Genomic DNA, 22,462 nt, shown 5'->3' on the forward strand with positions numbered 1-22,462 from the left:
TTCTTTAGAAAATTACTTTCACTGTAAATGGAAATCAGAACTTCATGTTGACTTTTAAGTGATCTAGAGTCAGTAACGACATCAAGTTTTGAATATCATGTATTTCCATGTGCTTCTTGTTCTGTATTAAGAAACTGAAGCCCAGAGAGAGGAAGTGTCTTGTCCAAGATCAGACTCTAGTTCTGATTCAGCAAAGATGTTTTTCTTCTGTCATGATGCCTCTCTGAATGTGATTGTTGTGTGTGTTTGAGTTGCTGGCATAATTATATCATTTCATTTTTTCCACAGCTGATATTTAAAGTTCATCTTAATTTCTAGAATGTTGTTCCTCAAGAATTTTATTATGTATTGAAATTGTATTTTATCTGTAATAGTGTTTAATTATGTTCTCAATAAGTTCACGTGGAACAAAGCCGTTAGAAGGTATGCATTCACGTTACCAGTGGCTAAAGGTTTAGATCAGCTCGTGGTCTTGTCGTACACGGCTCAGGTATTATTTGTGGGGAGAGGAAAATTAACGTAATTCTAAAACATATCACTAGTACTGGCTAAAAACGTTTTCAAAACTACCACTTCTACAATCTTATAATTTTAATTACCGGTATTTAGTAGTGCAGATGTTAAAAACACGGAAGCAAATAAAAATGACCTTGCTAGTGTTGCCTGGAAGACATTCTCAGACGCATTCATGGTAGGGTTGGAACGCTGTTGAGCACGTACAGTTTGTGTGATGGAATTTGATGTTTTGTTAGTAATTACAAAGCGATGTGTCTTGGAGGTTGATTTATAGAAGATTTCTTTGGTGCAATTATAATAAAGAGAAAAGAATGTTAGAATACGCATTAAGATGTGTTTCTCTCTAATTTGTGCTTCTAACACATATATTCTTGGTTTTCATTCTTGAAAAACTTAGAAAACATTACTGTCGGAAACGAGTTCTCAGTCCTCAAAGTCTCCATCCCTGTCCTCAAAGCAGCAACATCAGCCAAGCGCCAGCTCGATTTTGGAAAGTCTGTTTCGCTCTTTTGCTCCGGGAATGTCCACCTTCCGAGTGCTCTACAACTTAGAAGTAAGAAGGCTCATTTCTTTTCGTTTCATTTGGACAGATTCGTTTTCGTTTGCAGATTCCTGCGTTTAGATACCAGAGATAAGTAAATAGGTTTCTACTTGTATTGGATGATCTGTGAAAAAATTAGATTTCAAAAAAAAGGTAAGAAACAATATAAATTGAAACATTTTGTTGTTTTGGGGCCTTAGAAGATGCTCAGGCTTTTTTTCACTTTATACCTATGTATGTTGCTATAGTTGCAAAACAGCATCTAAATAAATAGTGAGGAAGCCTTATGTAGTAAAATACGCCATCGTCTTCCTCTGGAAATTTAGCAAATTGTCTAACACGAGTTGTTATCCTCAGTCTTCTCGTTACTAAATGCATCCTAACTTTTTAAAGAACGATTGTAATTTGTTGTTCTAAATGAAGCAGCGAGGGGGTGGTCAGGAAGTACATTAACCTTCTTATTTCAAGGTTTTAAAAAAAGGTTTGGAAGAATTTAAACAAAAGTGCATGTTTATTACCCTCTTTTCCCCAAAGTAGCTTTAAACTAGTAGATTTAGTTCAATAAACATCTGATAACTGTATAAGGTGTGCAAGTCATTGTGGTCGCTAAAGGATGACCGCTGAAAAGGCAAGATATTTGCTCCAGAATCTTGAGTGAAACGTAAGGAGGCTACATCCTCTGAGTCTTGAGAGCAAAGCGTTGGGAGAGTGAGCAGGTGGAAATAGTCCGGTTCTTGGAGAGCGAAGGGTCAGACCCTCTTGCCATTTTCGGTCTGGAGAAGATAAGGCCCTGAATGATTTTGCTTTGTCCCAAGTTTTATTTCATCTGACAGTCTAATTTGGAGTGTGTAATTCTATTCATTCATTTTTCTGCATCACTTGTTGCCTGTGTGTTCAAGCTGTGTTATTTCATATTGGCCTTAAAGTAATCATTCTTGTGAAAAAAATACGTGGAGTTCGAAATGAGAAAATATTTAGCAAATGTTTTTAAAATAAAGTATGTCTTTATTTAATGTGGACATTTAAAAATGTTTAATATTCCAAGGCAGAATTGCCCATTAATTTTTGGTCAATTTAAGCTTATAAATTTTTCAGTACTTGCCAGATTTATCGTTTGCCTTTGAATGACTGTCTCAGAAAAGTTAAAGTATAAACCTTAACACCCACATTTGAGAGCACCTAGAAAAACGGAATGGCATAACAATGAATCTGGCTTGTCACCAACTACCTAGGTTGCCACATCTTACAGCCTAAGGACAATGGTTGTAAAATTACCTCCAGCACAGTTTCAGGGAAATCCTTTGATAGGTTGTTTTTTGCTTTAACACAAAACATTTGGAAAACCTAATACTTTCAAAAGCACTTTTTTTTTTTTTTTTTTTTTTTTTTTACTGACTCCTGAAAGGCTAATTTCCTTGCATTTCAGTCTTCCACTTACATTTGCCTACTAGGTAGCTTCAAAGTGGATATTCCAAATACCCATTCCTTTGAAGAAATCTTCCTTCTTTACTACATTGTTGTCCATTGAGCATGAGGAGTACGTGCATGTGGCTGTCCGCTCACAGGAAGGATTAGAAAAACACTGTAAAGGATTAGAAAAGGATTGTTAACGCTCATAATCTGAGGTTGAAGAGCCTGTTACCCAAAGAGCACTTTAGGAAGATAGCATCTGTAAAAAAGAAATCCCACGCTAAAAATCTATGCACATACGACCCATGGATTCATAGAAACAGACTTTTCTAGAATTGAGAAGGATCTTGAATTGTATCTACTTTAAAAATACCTTGGGGGGGCGCCTGGGTGGCTCAGTCGATTAAGGGTCGACTTCACCTCAGGTCATGATCTCGCAGTCCGTGAGTTTGAGCCCCACATCGGGCTCTGTGCTACAGCTCAGAGCCTGGAGCCTGCTTCGGATTCTGTGTCTCCCTCTCTCTGTGCCCCTCCCCCACTCACACCCTGTCTGTCAAAAATTATTAAATGTTAAAAAAAAATTTTTTTTAATACCTTGGGGAAACTGAGGCAGTGGGTCTTTTTTTTTTTTCTTTTTTTAAATTTTCAATCATAACTAAGCAGTTGTTTACTAAGTCTCATACTATAGTATGATTATTTACTAGAAATAATATCTGCCATACCAGAATTTTCAGTTAAGCTTTCCTTTAGGTACATGTGTCAGTGTCATAAAAAGGGGCACAGATGTAGGAGGGAGTTTGAAGTCACTTAGCCTCTTGGGTCTCAGTCGTGTAAAGTAAAACACATAACACCCGCAGGGTGAGATATAAGAGAGAAGGCATGCTAACAGCCTCATCCTCTTTTGTTGTAGGTGCTCAATAAATAAGAGTTTGAGAATCATTATTAGAGAGCTCGTCTAGCATTTTTTAAAAATATTTATTTATTTTGAGAGAGTACACGCACGTGCACATGCATGAGTGAGCGGGGGAGGGGCAGAGAAAGAGAATACCAAGCAGGCTCCGCACTGCCAGTGCAGAGCCCAACTCGGGGTCAGTCCCATGAACTGTGAGATCATGACCAGAGCCAAAATCTAGAGTCGGACGCTTAACTGACTGAGCCACCCAGGTGCCCCTCGTCTAACATTTTTAATGAATGGGCTGTTTTATAAAACTTTATATACTTTTTCAAAAGCATATCTAGCCTATCACACGGAATCTGAAGTGGGCTCTAGGCTCTGCGTTCAGCACAGAGCCCGAAGCAGGGCTCGAACTCATGAGCTGTGAGATCATGACCTGAGTCGAAGTCGGACGCTCAACCGACTGAGCCACCCAGGTGCCCCTGCTCTTATCTAAGCCTGAGAGCCTGAGACATCCACTTTTGCTGGTTTCATGAAAAGAACACACCAGCTTTCTTCAACAAAACAGATTTCTCTTGCCAAGCGAATAGAACTTGGAAAATGTGAATATTTCCATTGCGACACGTTAGCCTCCTTATACTTCTGGGGGGGTGGGTGGGAACAGCATGCAGCACTTAAAGAGACTCAGACTCGAGTTATCTGATTCTTTTACTTAGTGAAGGAGTAATTTCTGCTGGAAATGTTGGGATGATTAATTGTATTTATCTGTTTTCAAGGTTCTGAGCTCTAAACTCATGCCAACAGCTGATGATGACATGGCAAGAAATTGTGCGAAATCCTTCTGTGAGAACTTCCTCAAAGCAGGAGGGTTGAGGTTAGTCTCACTGTGATGTTACACGAGTTGCAGAGAATGGGTGTAGTTATCGTGGCTGGTTTCTCCTGCCAGGCCTTGCTTCTGCCTACAAGGTATTATGTGAAGCATCATGAGAGGTATAATCAGGAGTGATGTTTCAGTCTTCGGAACGCCTGAATTCATTCTGTGACTTTTGGTTCTTTGGAGAACCAGCAGAAGCACATCTCCTTTCCTCTGGTAGTGGAGGAAATTCTTGAAGAAGAGAGGAAGCAGATCTGTTTCTGTTCATTCCCACCTCTGTTTCACACCAGGTGAATGTGATTCCTGGTAACGCTGTTACGTACGAGTGCTGTACGAGGCACTCGTGCTGGGGATGCAGAGATAACTTAGATCTCATCCCTGCCCTAGAGCGGTTCATGGTTTTAGCAAAGAATAACAGTTATTGTAGGTCCCAAAACAGGCTAATAGAAAGTCCTTGGGGGCGGGGGCAGAGGTTATGGAAGATAGTGCTTAAGTGGTTAAATTTTCATGGGATAATAAGATTAGGAAGCGCTTCACAGAACGTGGCGTTTGAGCTGGGAATTGAGAAGTGAGCAGTCATCCCCTAGGGGGCTCGTGACGAGAGGGCCCGCTAAGCCAGAGAGGACGGGGTGAGCACAGGCACTAAGGTGCGTGGCCTGTCCTGGGAACCACGGTAGCCTGGGGAGGTCCCGAACACAGGTGGAAGGAGAGATGTATGTAAAGTAGAGCCACCCTGAGGAACTTCAACCTTAGCTTTTAGACCGGGGAACACAGGAGGTTTCAGAGCCAGGCATTGCCTAGAACACTCGCTTTGGCTGCAGTGGGGATGATGAGTAAATAGAAGTGGGAGAGGTAGAGGCAGGGAGAACCCTGTGGAGCTGTGGCAGTGGCCCAGAGCAGAGTAACAGGTTGTAAATGTAGGGCGCCAGTAACTGACATTTATAGGGTAACATGGGCAAGTCTTATGACTAGAAGTACCGGAGGAGATTTCAAAATGGCCCTGTGATTCCTAGCCTGGGACAGTGAGCGAATGGTGAACATTTGGTCAGTGTGGGAAGTAAGCATGGAAGGAGATGGAGGGCGCGGGACATCAAGAGGGACGGACGTGGTTGGTCAGGTGAAATGCATGCTTTGGCTGAGATGCCCTCGAGGGGAGCGGAGAGTGGCATTGGAGACATGGAGGGGCCAATGGTGTGTGAGTGGCGTTAGGGCACGAGTGTTCAGCGGTGAGCGTGAGGGCAGGAGGTGGAGTCAGACTGCAGGCCGCTGCTTTACGGTGAGCAGAGAAGGGGGTGACAGTGACAGTGACCGGAAGGGAAGAATAGCTGAGGGCAAAGTTGGCTTTTCTGCCTTGCTTTTACCTCGGGGAAGCCTAGGTTGCCTTTGCAGGCTGTCTTAAAAAGAACGACCAAAGGAAAAGGGATGATCCCTGGGGCCAAGTTCTCCTGCTCTGGAAAGAAGCAGGCCTGCCGTTTCCTCAGGTGAGGAAGCCATGAAGGCCGGAGGACCGTTGAAGGAATTCCTGTGGGAGGCCTTGTGGGGAAGAGGCTGAGCTGAGACCTTAAAGGGAACGGGCCTGAAAGAACCCCCAAGCGTATGGAAGGCCTACCACTTGGAGCTTTATTTGTTTTCAGAACCGCAGAGGTGTTCTCAGTGAACACTCATTTCTGATTACTCACTTCCGCTTACAGAGCTCTGGCGTGAAGGCGTTTTACTGCTGGCTTAGTTTTGTATGTCAGTTAACCTCCATGTCAGGCATTGTTCTGAACACTGAGAACAGAGCAGTGAACAGATTAGACAAACTCCACATCCTTGTGAAGCTTACCGTCTAGAGGGGGGAGATGAACAGTAAAGAAATAAAGGTAGAAGCATATGTCGGGAGGTGAGAAGAGCTGTAGACAAAAATGAGACAAGCAAGAGGGGACGGACAGGGTTGTGATTTTCAGTAGGGTGATCAGGGAAGGTGTCACTGACGGGGTGATGTTTTACAAACATCTGAAAGAGGTGAGGAAACGAGACCTGGAGATCCCTGGGGGAGAGCCGTCCAGAAGGGCAGTCAGTGTGTGCCCCTGCGTGAAACAGACCTGGTACCTTTGGAGACCAGCAGTCCCGCGTGGTTGGGGTAGTGGGAAGGAGGCAGAACAGGGACACATGAGGCTATAGACATACCAGAGGTCAGCTTATGTAGAATCTTACAGGTTCGCGTGAAGACTTTTTTCTCTGCAGGAAATCAGAGGCCGTGGAGGATTTTGTGCAAAGCAGTGCGATGATCTCACTTATATTTTAAAAGGATCACTCTGATCTTTTGAGAGTAGATTTTGGGGGTGGAGAGTCAAGAGTAGAAGCAGGAAGAACAGTTAGGAAGCTTTGATAGGAATAGAGATTGTAGCGGATGTGATAGCTTTATTGAGTTCACCAATCCCAGGTATGTTTTTTAACTGTTAGTTGCAGTAATAAGATAACAGTTAATCAGTGAACTCATAGCAGTTAGCGAGAAGGAGGACTATCCAAATGCTTTATCTTTTGGCTAAGCAAGGAATCTAATGCTAAAGGGACCGGGAGGGTTATAGGTATCATGGGAAATCATTGCTAAAAATATATCTGGTCCATGTGTATGTAAGGACCTCGTAGAAATTGTAAGTAATTGATAACATTTACATGAGCAATTAAATTAGAAAAAATTTCCTATGAAAGAAATACAAGTCTTTATTTCATATTCTGCCCTTTTGTTTTCTTTTAAGTTTGGTTGTAAATGTCATGCAGAGGGATTCCATCCCCTCAGAAGTAGACTATGAAACAAGGCAGGGAGTTTACTCCATCTGCCTACAGCTTGCAAGGTAGGTAAATACATCCTACTAGTCTCCCAAGGCAGTATTTTTCTTCCCAAGCCCTATCATTTTGAGTAGTTATGAAATGACCTCAAATAAGTGTAGCTTTTTGTTTCCTTTGAAGATTCTTACTTGTTGGGCAAACAATGCCCACGTTGTTAGATGAAGACCTCACCAAAGATGGCATAGAAGCACTTTCTTCTCGCCCATTCCGAAACGTCAGCCGGCAGACAAGCAGGCAGATGTCCTTGTGTGGTACCCCAGAGAAGTCCTCCTACCGACAGTTGTCCGTGTCCGACAGGTCTTCTATCAGGGTCGAGGAGATCATCCCTGCTGCACGAGTAGCGATACAAGTAAGTGATCTGTGCATTCAAGTAGTGTGGCGTCTTTCCTCTTTGAAGGAAGTTATTGACATGAATATGGCCTTCAAGGAACTTCCAGTGAGCAAGAAAGAGACCACTAGTGCAGAAATGAGTGTAATTCAAGACGGGAACCATCAAGGGTTGCGGGAGCGCTGCAAGGGCATAACATTTGCAGGCCTTCAGAATAAGAACAGTAATCGCCTTCACCCATGGCTGTCGTGGATGATTTTACATAGCAGGTGGCATTGGTGTTAGGCCTCAAAGATAGGAGAGATTACAGATGGCGAAGCATGGAGAATTGTTCCAGCAGGAGGGCAGGTGTGAGCAAAGGTAGAGAGAACAGAGCTTGTAGGGAAGGCCACAGGGTCGTTCACACAGTAGTGCGGGAGAGGAGAGTGGCAGGTGTCTGAAAGCCTGAGCGTGGAGATCAGTCTCTGTGTTACAGGTAGCAGAGAGATACTGAAAGTCTTTGAACAGTATGGAAGCATGAAAAAGGCTGTCCTTCTGGATGATCTTGGCGGAAAAGAGTCTCACAAAACGGAGACCAGTGAGAAGGTTCTGGAAGTCAGTAGAATAATCATGTTCCAGTACTACATTTTCTCATGACTTTTTCCATACTTCTTTAGACAATGGAAGTAAGTGACTTCACGTCTACTGTGGCTTGTTTCATGAGGTTGTCATGGGCTGCGGCTGCAGGACGACTGGACCTCGTTGGGAGTAGCCAGCCAATTAAAGAAAGCAATTCTCTGTTTCCTGCTGGAATTCGAAACAGACTCAGCAGCTCAGGTACTGATTTAAAAGGACAGAGTAATGAGCTCGTTGGGCAAGAAAGAAGCTGTAAGAGTAACCTATGCATAGGCTTGTTCAGAGTCACGAGAAGAAAGCCTTTTCTCTTGCTTTTGAACATGAGTAAAAAACCCATGAAGCTGTGCACTAAAGACTTGTGCACATTACTGAACTTGTGCCATACTTCATCGAAGAAAACAAGCATTGGTACGCACAGAGTAAGGGGGGAAACCAAATCAAGCAGTTTTTAGCTCACTGAGGGTTGTAAAAGTGCCAAGAGGCGAATAATGGTGGCTGTAATAAAAACGCATCTAGAATTCCTACCTGGGAAAGTCATTTTCTTGATTTGGCTGGTTATTTTCTGCTACGCTTTTATAAATAGCTTTATTTCTCAGCTTCATTTGGTTTCCCTCTTCAGTTTGTGTGTGTGTGTGTGTGTGTGTGTGTGTGTGTACCTCAGTATAAAAAAAGTTTCAAAAACGTATGGCATTCTTACAGTGAAACGCAGAAATGTTAAATGTGCATACTTTTTGGGATTTTTCTGTACGGATAACCCATCTAGATCAGGATGAGGAACATTTCTAACATCCCCACAAGACTCTCTCATGCCTTCCAAACTGCACCGTTCTCCCTTCTGTCACCTCAAATGAGTTTCGCCCCATAAGTGCATATTTTGAGTGCCTCCAAATGTGTTTTAAAGCAGTCAGGGGCAGATAAAGTGATTAAGTGTCTCTTGTTTCCTAGACCAAAATGTCAGATTGCCTCTTCGCACCCTTTAATTTCACTTGAGGCTCCCGGGGCGCATTAAAAGGATGTCAGGGTGCCGTGAGGGTCCTGTGGGGTCCGCGGTAACCTCCTGCTTGCCTCTTCCCAGGAAGCAATTGCAGCTCTGGGAGCGAAGGGGACCCAGCAGCCCTGCACGCAGGCATCTGCGTACGCCAACAGTCTGTGTCCACCAAAGACTCCCTGATCGCCGGGGAGGCTCTCTCTCTTCTTGTCACGTGCCTGCAGCTTCGGAGCCAGCAACTGGGTATGCAGGAGGCTTGTTTTCCCTTCATCTCTTTTAGGGAAAGGCCAGGTTTCTGTTGGCCTTCATAGATAAGGTCATACTAATAGAAATGGAAAAGGGGGCAAAGTTGGCAGGTGGAATAAGTAAGAATAGTGCTTAGAGTAGTTAGATTCTGAATAAGTATTTATTGAGTACCTTCTGTAAGCAGGGTTCCACAGTAGGTGTTGAAAGGGCACTATGCCTGCCCTCCAGGAGCTTACTGTCTAGTTGAGGAATTAAGACAACCCACATTTATAGCCCATGAACCACAGAACTAGAATTACATATCAGTCTCTAAACTGATGATGACTCTAGTAGTCAAAGTCACGAAACTTCAGATTTGCCCTTTCATCTTCATTTGTGGGCTTTGGCAGACTGGGGCTGTTATTGATCCTACTTTAACGTTAGAACACCGCAGGGTGTTCTCATCACACTCTCTTCTCTGTCTGTGCCCCTTCTCCCCATGATCTCATCCACCGTCACAGCCCCAAACTCCTTCTAGATGCAGATAATGTCTGAATTTGGAGCTCTGGCCTGGACCACTGCCCCAACCCCTCCACTGGGCTCTTAGGTAGACTTCCCAGGCTTGACGGTTCCACAGCTGAAATGCTCAGCTGGCCCGTATCACACACATTTACCAGCTTAGTTAATAGTGGCTTCATTCTTTCACTTGCTCTGGCCAGAAACCTTGCAGTCATCCTTGATTTCCTTTTTCACACCCATTTCTAATGTGTCAGCACATTCTCCTTCCAACTGTGTCTAGATTCCACCCTCTGGTACCACTGTCACTGTCACAACCCTCTGATCCAGCATCACCCCTTGCTTGGATTATAGCAGTAGCACCTTCACTAATCTCCCTGCTTCTACCCTTGCAGTTTACTCTCCACACAGTAACCAGAGTGGACCTCCTACCATGTAAGTCAGATTGTGTCATTCCTCTGTTGAAAACCTGGCAGCGGCTTCTCAGGTCGCACTGAGTAAAAGCCAAATCTTAATTACTAAGGCATTCGAGGCCAGACAGAGTCCACCCCTTTGATGCCTCTGTGCCTTCACCGTCTACTGCTCTCCCCTCACTCCCTGTGCTTTGGCCACCCGGCGTCCTGGCTGTTCCCCAGCACTCCAGGCACGTTCCTGCCTCAGGACCCTCGCACCGGCTATTCCCTCTTCCTGGTGTGTTCTTCCCCCATCTTTCCCACGTGGCTCTCTCTTCCTCATTTCCTGCAAGTGTGCTTAACCTCACCTACTTAGTGACATGTTGTTCTCTGCCCGCCTTTTTAATGAAGTCACAACCCTCCCCTCATCCCAGCACTACCTAAACCCCTTACTTTGTTTCTTCTTTATCGCTTACTGTTTTATAGCATAGAATATAATTTGTTTACTTACTATGTTTATCGTCATCATCCCTTCCCCATCTGGACTGTAAGCTCCACAGAGACTTTTGTCCGTTTTGTTCTCTACTGAATCTCTCACACCCAAATACTGCCCAGTATGTAGTAGGCCCTCAATAAATATTTATTCAGCAACAAAGTCTTAATAGCTCCACTTTTAAAAATTGTACCAACCCATAAGTGTCCTGTTCTTCCCTTCTATTACCAATTCAGACTGCCTGTTGTGTAGAATTGATCATTATGTGTTTAGTAGAATATCCAACCTCTTTGTATAAGACACTCAAGGTAAAGCTAGAAAAAACTTAGACATTTATAGAACGGTAAGTAGTGCCCAAATGGTTAGTTTGAGCAAGAATGCTTTTGAAGACATATATAGGAAGTATAAGTCATTATGAAATGCTTTTGAGCAAATGCATAATCATAGATCAATTTTCCTATCATTATTTTAGTGATATTCTCAAATCAAAATGAAAGAGTTACAACTTCCTTTCAAGCTTTTTTGTCATTTGTAATTTTATGGTAGGGTACATTTTATAGTTACAGGTATTGATAGTTTATCAAGGCAAGATATATTTATAACCACTATGTACGAGACACCGTGCTGAAATGTGCAGGTACAGAGATGACCAAGAGTCTCTCGAGGGGAAACTCAGACGTGTGGAGGCAGTTATGGGCAGTACTGAATTCGATTCCATGTAGAAGAAGAGACGAAATTCTTCTGTAGTTAAGCATAAATTTTTCAGAATTTTGAAAATGCATTTGCTGACTTGTTTCCCACCCCCAATTCTCCTTATTCTTATCGTTAGCATCTTTCTATAACTTGCCCTGTGTTGCCGATTTTATCATTGATATTCTGCTTGGATCACCAAGTGCTGAGGTAAGAATTTTGACCGTACTAAAAAATCCCCTTGGTCCTGCTCTGTCGAGGGCCCTTTGGAGACCTGTGACCCTGCGTGGAGTACAGAGGAATGGCATTTAGCCCTCTCAGGAAGTCCTCCGAAGGGGGCGGGGACCACTCTGAGAGCAGAGTAACCATTTGGACTCTCTGCCCTCCCTTCTATTCCATATTCAGAAGTTCAGAGACTAGTGCTAGGGTCAGTTGTGTGTGTTTGTAACAAACAAAACGTTATGGTGGCGTTGAGCATCCGCCGCTGGCGTTCAGCGTCAACGTGTTGGTCACAATCAAGAAAGACCAGCTGCAAGCCGTGAACTTTCACTGGATTTCCTCATTCTGATTTTCTCGTATGGCCTTGAAAATTCACTTGGAAACACTTGAAGAGTTTTCTTATTTTCATTTTTTATCAAATTATAAAACTATTGATTGGCGTAGGAGAGAAGAATAGTTTGGGAAATCCGTTCTCAGACTGCATTTGTTTTTAATCAGCCCTAGGGTATTTAATGTCAACTTTACCATTAGTGATTAAACCGTTCACACCCTTGTAGTATCCTTCAGGTCGTGGACTTTGGAGGAAAATCCTTTTGTAAGCAGTGTCTAAGTGTCGGTTGGTGTATGTCCTTTGCCACTCACGATGTAATTTCAGATTCGCCGTGCTGCCTGTGATCAACTATACACTCTTAGTCAGACAGATACTTCAGCTCATCCAGATGTCCAGAAGCCAAACCAGTTTCTCCTAGGTGTGATTCTCACAGCCCAGCTACCTCTCTGGTCCCCAACTAGTATAATGAGAGGAGTCAATCAGAGGTATGTAATCAAGATGAAAAAGCTCATGTCATGCAGAAAGAGAATCATGATTTGCATGCTGCCCCCTGCTGAGGTCCACAGTGCATTACTCAGATGACAAAAGAATTTCTCCTTTCCTCTTGTACCCTTTGTGCCCCGAGAGAGGGTATTTCCATTCTTATTATCCCCATTCAGGACAGGAGAGTCAGAAGAAACCATACCAGGCCTTCTTCCCCTTGAATTACTTCCCATTCTCACCTCCACCCCAGCTGGTCCACCACCCTCAAGAGAAAGAGGAGCTTTCTTTCTGAAAGTTGGTTGGTCAGAGGCTGAAATTATTGGAGCCCGATCACTTTTTGAAGGTCCGACTCCTCACGTCCTTGCATGCATCCCTCCCTCAGAGCAGCGTACTTCCTGATTTCAAGTCCAGATATAGCTGAGGCATCCTTCTGGCTTTCTTCCCTGGTTTTACATGAGCCTGGGCACGGAGGGAATCTGCGGTCCAGGCTGATGGAGCGGCTTGAGTAAGTCTGTTCTGCCTGCCCCACTGTCCCTCAGTGGGCCAGCCCGCATGCAAGGCGGCCCCGGGCTAGGCCCAGGATGGGAGGCGAGGGGATCCCATGCTGACCTCCACTTTCTCCAACTTAGCTTCACCAGAGAACCCTTGCCGTGGGGCTCATGAGGTGCCACAGAGATTTGTGAAATCGGTGTCCACTTGCTTTGTGTATCTGCTTTACAAATTAGAGCCCTGGAAGGGAAGGAATGTTAGAGCTACTCCAAACCCCTAAGTGTGGCTAAGGATCAAGACCCCTAAATTTGGATCCAAACTCGGTCTTTGGAAGCATACAGTTCAGTAGCATTAAGTATATTCTCATTATTATGGCAACCATCTCCACCAGCCGCTTCTAGAACTTTTTCATCATCCTAAACTAAAACCTTCTGCCCATTAAGGAAGCCGTTGAATGAAAGACTAATAAACTTGACTCCATAAAAACTAAAATACTCTGTGTGGGAAACTAATACCATAAATCCAAAAGTCAGTTGACCGACTGGCTGTATAGATTTGTAACATGACAGACAAGAAGCTAATTTTCATAATGTATATAAAAAGCTGTTAGAAATCACTAAACAAATGACCTAACAGCCAAATTGAAAAATGGGCAAAAGACACGAAGAGACGGTTCCAAAACAAATACAGGTGGGTTGTTTTGTGTTTTTTTGTTTTTCGATTTGCTAGATTTTTTTCTTTTTGCTGCAGCAAAATATACATACAATTGATCATTTTACTGATTTTTAAGTCTGTAATTCAGTGACGTTAAGTACATACACATTGTTGTGCAGCTGTCCCCGCTGTCTGTTCCCAGAACTTTCTCATCATCCCAAACTGAAACTCTGTATCCATAAAACAGTAACTCCCCGCTCATTCCCCCTCCATCCATTCTCCTATTTCCGAGGTTCCTCCATGTCATAGCATGTGTTAGTTAGGGTTCCATTTCTAATTAACACTGAAAAATATTTCCTTTATCTGTTCTTTCTTTTGTTGCCTGTGCTTTTGGCATTGCATCCAAGAAATGATCACCAAATCCACTGTCACAAAGTTTTCCCTCTATGTTTTCTTCTGAGGTTTTTAGTTTTCACTCTTATGCTTACTTGTTCGATCTATTCGAGCTAAATTCTGTGTGTAACATAAGGTGCCCGATTTCATTCTTTTCCATGTGGGTAATCCAGTGGTCACGGCACCTTTCTCCCATTGAATGGTTTTGACAACTGATGAAAAATCATTCAACTGCTGGCTTGCTGACTGCAAACTGATTGATTGCTGATTGATTGGCTGTTCGTTTCTCTTCCATTGATCTGTATCTCCATGCCAGTATCACATGGCTTCATTGCTGTAGCATTGTCGAATTCTTCCAGCGTTGTTTGTCCTCTTCACCGTGCGAGCCTTTTGCTTCCTTTGCTAAGTGGATGCCTAAGTACTTTACTCTTACTGGTGCTTTTGTAAATGGAATTGTTTCCTTTTTCATATTCTCCATTGTTGGTGTATGGAAGCAGAACTGATTTTCGTGTCACGATTTTGTATCTTGCTGCATTTACTGATTAACTCTAAATCTTTCTGTGTGGACTCTGGGGTTTTCCACATGTAGGATCACGTCATCCACAAACCGAGAATTGTACCTCTGCGTAAGCCATTTTTTAAGAAGTGAGCTATTGCACCTGTGCTTTTTGTAAGACTCAGATTATTTAATAGAACTTAAATTTAAGAGTTTGATTTGATATTAAATTTCTCAAAACTCAGGAAAGAAAGAAAGCATTGGGTGAGTTTTTAACATACCTTCAGAAAGAATCTCTTGGATGTAGAGCATTTAACTTCACCTAAAATTGAATCTTTAGTTGTATGTTTTTATAATTTGAAATGGTGTTTCACAACTTACTCTAATGGCCGTGTTTGATACATGTTTTCCTTAACAGTGATGATGACAATAGCTCTTTCTGTGGTCTGACTATGTGCCGTGCAGCAGGCCAGGTTCATTGCATATAGTCATCCTGTAATGCTCACAATGGACAAATGAGTTTGACAGTCTTATTGTCTCTTTAATCATCGTATTTCTCGGTTCATTATCTCTTCTCATCATTAGTGCATTCTTGAGCCTTTTGTGTGTGTGTGTGTGTGCATGTTTATTTCCAACACTCTAACAAGCATTTTAGAAATTAGAAACCAGACACATTGTCCCTAGGCGCCCAACTGTAAGTGGTGGAGCCAGGATTCGAACCAAGGTCGCCTGACTTTAAAACTTGTGCTCTTTCCTGAGATAATGACAGAGAAGCTTCACTGACCACCCTGGATAAAAGAATTTACCTTCTGTTTTTTCTCTTACTGCACTCTGTTTGCCTTCTTAATATCACCTTTTGACATATGTATTTTCTAATGTGTTGACTGTCTTTTTTGTTCTTTGTCAGCTCTTCTAAAAACAGTTGCAAGCACATAGTGTGCCTAGTCAATGTCGGTTGCTATTTGAATGAATGAGTGCAATCTGTGCATTATGTGTGCAGTCAGCCTGTATATCATTACAAAATGTGAGACTTAGTAATACTGTTTCCCCTCTTTACACTGTAATTTCTATAGTGTATCTGTATCGGCAAAGTCACGAGTGTATTTCTTGCTAAGATATTGAAGTTGAATTCATGTAAAAGCGGTTATTTCATGCTTAGGAAAATTCCCTTGTTCAGCTGTTTTATGAGCCTTTTCTTACAAGGGAGATGCTTTTTATTTCAAAATCTGACATTTTTTAATACTTGAAATCTTATCTTTTTTTAGACTACTATCTCAGTGTATGGAGTATTTTGATCTAAGGTGCCAATTATTAGATGATCTGACAAGTAAGTAAATGTCTAACTTTGATTCATGTAGGGGGAGGGGAGAGGGAAGAGTAGAAAAGAAAGCCAAATGGACATTTCTAAATCTGACTGAGTGTATCTTAGATAAAAATGAGATTATAATTACTGTTCGAAGTTGAGTTTTATTTTCTTGAAAATAGCATGCAAACCCATATACCAGTTCTCTGTTCTCCAATTATAAATGTAACCGTTAATGTGTTGAGAAGATTTGTTGGTTTTAAAAATTGTCAAAGACACATGTTTTAATTACGCTGATATGGGGCGGGGGGGGGGGGGCGGAAGAGGGGAAAGTGGGTGATGGGCCTTGAGGAGGGCACTTTCTGGGATGAGCACTGGGTGTTGCGTGTAAGCGATGAACCACGGGAACCTACCCTGGAAACCAAGGGCACTCTTTACGTGCTGTATGTTAGCCAAGTGAACAATAAATTACATTAAAAAAAGAAAAAAGAATGACTGGAAAACATGTTGATACTGAATAACATTACTTTCTTCTTTGAAGAAAAAAATAGTAATAATTACACTGATACAGAACTATTAGGAAGAATCTTTTCTCTCTAGTATAGTGAATTCTGACCATTTTAAAGGCTGATCATTGAAGGAAGGAGAGAATCTCTGTTGAGGTATATTGATAATAATAGAAATGAGTGATAGAAGCCAGTTAATTATTTTGTGGCAGGTGATTGAAGTATTGTTAGAAATTTTAGTGTTAGAGCATTTGGATTTTCATTGTACTTTTATATAATGCGAATGTATGTCGGGATGCTCTGTGTAAATTTTAGTTGTTCAAATCAAGGGTCTGTTAGTTTATTTTCCACTCTTTACATAAAAGATTTGCCTCATCTTACAGAAAATAAGTAAATAAAAATCAGGCCGAACAAAAGTACTGATTGGAAACATTAACTGGAAAAGAATGTCAGCGCCGGGCGGTTACAAAGAAATACCTTGCACGTATGCTGGCTGTCAACCTCCACAGTCAGAATTTGGTTGTGAGGTTTGCTGGGGGACAGAGGTGAAAAAGGAAGAAAACCGAGTGGTTTCTCAAAAGAAACAGATCTTTTTGCCAGCACTTAAATCTGAGAGACACTTGGTGCAGAGGTCTTCGTGTAATGCACACGTGAAGACGTAGTCATTAGTAAGCCTCAGGAAATGTCTCCAAGGCAGATGCCTTCATCAGTTTCCCGAAAGTGTCTCTTGAAAGTGGGAGACACGGTGCTCTGAGCAGGACAGTGAAAAGGTTGTGTTGGAGCCTGAGATAATGTAGTCTGAGTGGATGTCTCGATGCGGGGGTCAGACCTGTTGTATCTGTCATCCAGAGAAGTGAACGGGTGACATGTCCATCTAACAGTCCAGCTGAATGCCACATTCTTCTGCCAGGCCGCTGGCAAGGTTTGCTGTCTGGTTTGGACTCGGAGAGGGTGGGTGTTCTGCTTTGCTTCTCGAGGACTGGAATCGTGAGTTGGCTGTATACATGATACATACAACTTCAGAAGGCATGAGCACGCTATTAACATAGGCCTTCCCTGTGGTCATCGAGTGACTAATGAGGGATCCAGCATCCCTTATCGGGATGTTGAGGGCAGAGTGGGAATATGTCTGGAAACAAGCAATGTTTGCCATTTGGGGAGTATTTTGTATATGCCAGTTCCTGTACTAGGCACTTCATACCTAGCACCCTGAGTGTAGGCGTTAGCCTCATTTTGTAAATAAGTGGATTCAGATCCAGTGCCGGTTCCACTCTGACCCTGAAGTATTCCTTTTCACCTGATGCTGTGGGGCCCTACCGCTTGTGGCTGCAGTGCAGTGGAAGGAGAGCACGGTCCGTCTTCTTCTCCTTCCCAGTCCCATCTTCCAGTATGGAACCTTGCTTTAATCCTTGTTTACAAGAAAGTAAGGTAACTTACTACAGTAGAGCAGGGTGGTTCTCGGGGTTTGGGGCACTATTTGGAAACCTGCGCTCTGCTGTTGTGCTGCGGACCTCCGTCTCCTTTGCGGGACCCCCTTGGCCTAGGTGATGCTGTGGGAGCCTTGGCTGTCTTCGTACCCTCCATCCCTGCCTTCTCTAGAAGGGTGTGCTCCCAGGGGGCACCTGCTGACACCGCCTAGACCAGGAGCTTCTTTGGAGCAAGATTAGCCCCTTCGTCTTCTATCCTCGGCGTATGGCCCACTGACCCGCACAGAGGGGCCCTCAATACATGTGTGGCTTAGGACTGAGAGAGTGGGGGGGAAGGAGTGAGTGTGCGGAGCCGTCACGTTCCTCTGAGGCAGCAGATGCCGCCCACTGTTGATTAGTGACCGCTTTCTCAGATCGCCAGAATGGAAGGGTGGGACTTGACTTTGCCTGCTTTAATTCAGGATTTGGACTCCATGAAGGGAAATCCTTTTTTCTTTTCTTTGAAATGGATTTTTTTTTTTTTTTCCTTCTTAGCCTCAGAAATGGAGCAGTTAAGAATCAGCCCGGCTACCATGCTCGAAGATGAGATCACTTGGCTGGATAACTTTGAGCCTAATCGCACGGCTGAATGTGAGACCAGTGAAGCAGACAACATCTTATTGGCAGGACACCTACGGCTCATCAAGACCCTTCTTTCACTGTGCGGGGCAGAGAAGGAAATGCTTGGTAATTATTGCTTCCTCTTACCATGCGGCAGAATACCTCCCTTCTCAGTCCTTGCCGTAGTAGTGTTTGTAATTAGGAGAATAGGATAAGTGCTCAGTGCTCTGTAGAAAATTGACCCTTCAGGTAGTATGAGATTGTCTGGAATTTTAGTGGCTAACAGACTTCAGGTGTATTCTACCTGTGTCATTAAACCATATGAAGAAGTTGATAGCGTTCAAAACGGTTGGTCCACATAACTTAATACCAAGTAAAACTTACAGTTCAAAATAGGGTTTTCTCTTCTTGCTGTTACGTACCTTATAAAATATTATCTGTCATAGATCTTACCTCTTTTAAGGGTAATTCTCATCTGGGAGGCAGCCCCCAACCACTACCCCCTGCCTCGTGGGGTACGTATGAATGCCCTGGGGTACATGTATAATTTGTCAGGGCATATTCAGTATTAGAAGGTACATTCAGAAAACAAGTCAAAACATTAATTACCACTTTTATCACATGAACTAAGCTCTATAAAAATCTTCTTGGCTACTGGGGATACATAGAAAAGAGTGATTCTACACCAGGCTAAGAAGGGTACATCACTTTACCTAAGGAAGGCAGGATTTTAAAAGTTTCAGAAACCCTCCTGTGGACTCCCCTATGCCCAAAGTAAGAATGAAGTGTTCACTCGGACCGTTCTGCCTCGTGTTCTTGGCATTTGTGTTTCCAAAGTGAAAGCATGACTTCTTTCACTCCATTGTCAGCTCATAAAGGAAGGTACCCTCACTTGTCTTTGTTCCCTGTCCCCTGACCCTCCCACCCATCCCCACCCCTCTGCCCCACAGACCTTTGCCATGTGTTATAAGTGCTCAAAAAATAAGCATCAAATTAAATTGAATGCCCTGCCATTGGGTGCCTTTGCTGCTCTGATATGAAAGTACAAAAACAGAGTCTTTGAATTAAAATGTGTTCATCCTCAACATGAATATTATGCTCTATTCCAGGTTCATCACTCATTAAACCATTGTTAGATGACTTCCTTTTCCGAGCTTCTAGAATTATTTTAAATAGTCATTCTCCAGCTGGCAGTGCCGCCATCAGTCAACAGGACTTTCATCCAAAGTATGGAAAATGCACGTTGTGTTCAGTTTTGGTAAAAATTCTAATTCGAAACTTTAGTCCAAAAAGCTTTTCTTAACTTGGAGTTTGTTTCCATCTTGTGAGTGTGTGTAGTTATAAGATATTATCCACCCTATGAAGAAATGCATGTAAAGGGGCTCAGGATAAGCCTGCCTGGCACATAGTGAGTGCTGTGCAAGGATGCTGGTGCCATTATTATCATCAAATAAGAAGAGTAAGTAGTAAATAATGTGCTTAATTTGGTCGGTAGCAAATTCCAAGACAAACCGAGATCAGAAGAATTAAATCCAAAGTTAGAGTAAATAGGCTCTGAATCTTGAGTTTCTTCTAGGAAGAAAGCATAGGTGCTTTTAGTGCATGAACCTTGTGATTTGCTGGGTATTGCCTGTGTCCTGATGATCAAAACTGCTAGTGACTTATTGTGGTAATTTTAGAATCAAATACTGTATTAGTTTTTATGGGTAGAAATTTGAAAGATCTTTCTGGAATGTTGACCCTACTTGGGTGCTCCTGGAGCTATAGGAGGAGGCTGCCCCATGCTGCCATCTTCCTTGCTCTGAATCCAGCTTACTCCATTCTTACGAAAACCAGACTTAACTGAATAATCCTGAAGAAACTGGGGATTTGGTATTTAACCAGTGAAAAACACTCCCGTATAATTTCAGTGGTTGTTGAAACGAGCAAAGCACAAGAAGCAACATTTCATGGAATCTCAAGCGATATCTTTTCATGTATGAGTATTTCTCTATGTAGCTTTCCTTACTAGCAAAATCTGTTTCAGGCAGTCAGCCTTCATTAGAACTCTTGGGGTGTCTCTCAGGCTTTGGCTCCCATCTCACCCCTGCCCCAGTCTTGTTCTGGAAGATCCGGCACTGGCTCCGTGGGGAGTCTTTTATTAAAGTAGTAGAAATACGTGAGTATCTCCGTTTTCAGTGAACGGGGAAAATAAATCTTTAGCAGTTTTATTGAAATTTTTATTCGTGAACCCTCCTTGTATTTATTAAAAGTAATACCTCCATCAGCAAGGAGTTGGGTTTTTTAATCATACACAGTGCCTTAATTAGAAAAGGCAGTGTTTTGTTTCATCCCTCCCCGTGCATTGAGTGAGGCTCACTTATCACAGTGACTCCAGCTGTTTCCTGTCTGAACCCTAATGCCAGAAAGAGCTTTAAAATACACAATATTTTCACAAGTGACATTTATTCTTATTAACACTAACAAAGGAATTTTGTAATGCTTAGCCTGTGTGTACGGTTCCTCCTATTCGTTCTTTACCTGTCCTTTGCAAACCAAAAGTCCAAGTAAGAGGCAAAGGACAGGGCCAGCTGCTGGCCATTGTCCTCAGGGCCTGGCCCATTGCTGATCGAAGAGCCCCACAGCCCCTCGTGAACACATCTCCCACACTGCACCCCATACATGTTTCTCTCAGAGGTTCGATGTCCTCTTTTCTGTGTATCCTTCCTAACCTGTGATCTCCTCAGTAATGTAAGGTTGGCCTAGGTGACAGTGAGAAATTACTGTCCATCCCCAAAGTGATTTCTTCTAAACGTGAACAATTATCAGAAGCCTTTGGTTTCCTGCAGACTGCCTGCTAGTTACCTTTTATTGTCATTTGAAACAAATTGATTTGGCAAACCACGTATTTCTGTCTCCGTTTTCTCGGCAAGATGAAGTTGATTAGTGTCCTCAAAGAATTTTTTATCACCAGACACATATAAAAAACATTTACGGGTATCTCTTCTGATCCACATAGCTTTCTTTTCCTGCCATTTAGATATTTGAATTTCAGGACAATGTCTACAAAAAGCTTCCTTGCTACCTACTTTGAGAGAGAGTTATTCTCATGTTTTCCTTGGTAAAAGTTTCAGACTCTTTATCCTCCATTTTTGCTGATCCAAACCTTAGATAAAAATACTCTAGACTCCTAAGTGAGACATTTCGCTACTTTATTAGGCCAAGAAGATATGTAGCTCTTAACCATAACCATTCCTCCTGTATTCATGGCCTCTTCCTTTAAGTAAACACTTCCCGCTGGATTCCTAGAGCTCTGCCATCAGACCTGATTAACTCAGTTTGAGGAATTGCGGCTCTGATACTTTCATTTCAAATGTTGATTTAGTTTAATGACCAACTCAAGTGGATTATTCACTGTTGGAACTGACTTGCATCTTTTGTTTGTAGGTGTAGTACGGTGAATAGCCGACTGGCAGCCTATGAAGTCCTTGTCATGCTGGCTGATAGTTCCCCGGCAAATCTTCAAATTATCACGAAAGAACTGCTTTCCATGCATCATCAGCCTGACCCTGCTCTCACCAAGGAGTTTGATGTAAGTTTCCTAGACCTTGATACCCTTGAATTTTGTTTAGGATGCTCAATCAAACGTATAACTTTGAAGCCTGTGTCTGCATTACCCTAATCCCAAAGAAAGTCAGTAGTATTCTTTTGCTTATCATGTTCCCATACTCTAATCAAGCATAATCTACTAAATTACTTCATACCATGGTAATACTGTATTACTCAATGATACCCTTTTTACTAATGAAAGAGAAGACATTTTTAAGTCACTTGATAATTACTCTCGGTAAGAAGTAGCATTGCAGCCTATGTTTTGAGTAACTGCGCGTGGTACAGGGCCAGGCCACGGAGATACATACTCGAACGTTGGCTCTGTCACAGTGCAGTCTACATTCATTTAAATTCAGCTAAGATTTATGGAGTTTAGAATGCACTAATAGGTGTGTTGGGCTTTTGGAGCTCAAAAATGCAGACAGGATTCCAGCCCTCTAGAAAGTCGGTGTCGAGTGGAAGAGACAGACCCGACCCGCAGGCAGATAATTTCAATATAATGTGATCGGTTGTAAGATCCGGGTCATGTCCTGAAGGCTCTCCTCACAGAGGGGCACTCTACCACCAGATGGCGGCGTCTTAGAAGGCGTCTTAGAAAGGATGAAGCTGGAAAGAGAACTCCCAAGGCTTCACAAGCTGGTGGGAAGGTGATTCC

General features: G+C 42.7%; 1 protein-coding gene across 1 annotated transcript in view; it reads left to right on the top strand.

Moving 5' to 3' along the window:
* USP24 (ubiquitin specific peptidase 24) overlaps positions 1-22,462 on the top strand; it is a 140,406-nt gene that overhangs the window by 76,443 nt on the left and 41,501 nt on the right. Inside the window, exons 31-42 of the mRNA XM_047085710.1 lie at positions 914-1,069; positions 4,139-4,236; positions 6,978-7,073; positions 7,189-7,417; positions 8,053-8,212; positions 9,087-9,242; positions 11,455-11,525; positions 12,190-12,350; positions 15,646-15,707; positions 18,151-18,342; positions 19,326-19,443; positions 21,643-21,787. Of these exons, the coding sequence (XP_046941666.1) occupies positions 914-1,069; positions 4,139-4,236; positions 6,978-7,073; positions 7,189-7,417; positions 8,053-8,212; positions 9,087-9,242; positions 11,455-11,525; positions 12,190-12,350; positions 15,646-15,707; positions 18,151-18,342; positions 19,326-19,443; positions 21,643-21,787 (1,644 nt within the window). The remainder of the gene's footprint in view (positions 1-913; positions 1,070-4,138; positions 4,237-6,977; positions 7,074-7,188; positions 7,418-8,052; positions 8,213-9,086; positions 9,243-11,454; positions 11,526-12,189; positions 12,351-15,645; positions 15,708-18,150; positions 18,343-19,325; positions 19,444-21,642; positions 21,788-22,462) is intronic.

The sequence above is a fragment of the Lynx rufus genome, unplaced genomic scaffold (assembly GCF_022079265.1).
Source record: "Lynx rufus isolate CCGP_SWC_20201006 ecotype Redwood Valley unplaced genomic scaffold, mLynRuf1.p SCAF_2, whole genome shotgun sequence".
NCBI lineage: Eukaryota > Metazoa > Chordata > Mammalia > Carnivora > Felidae > Lynx > Lynx rufus.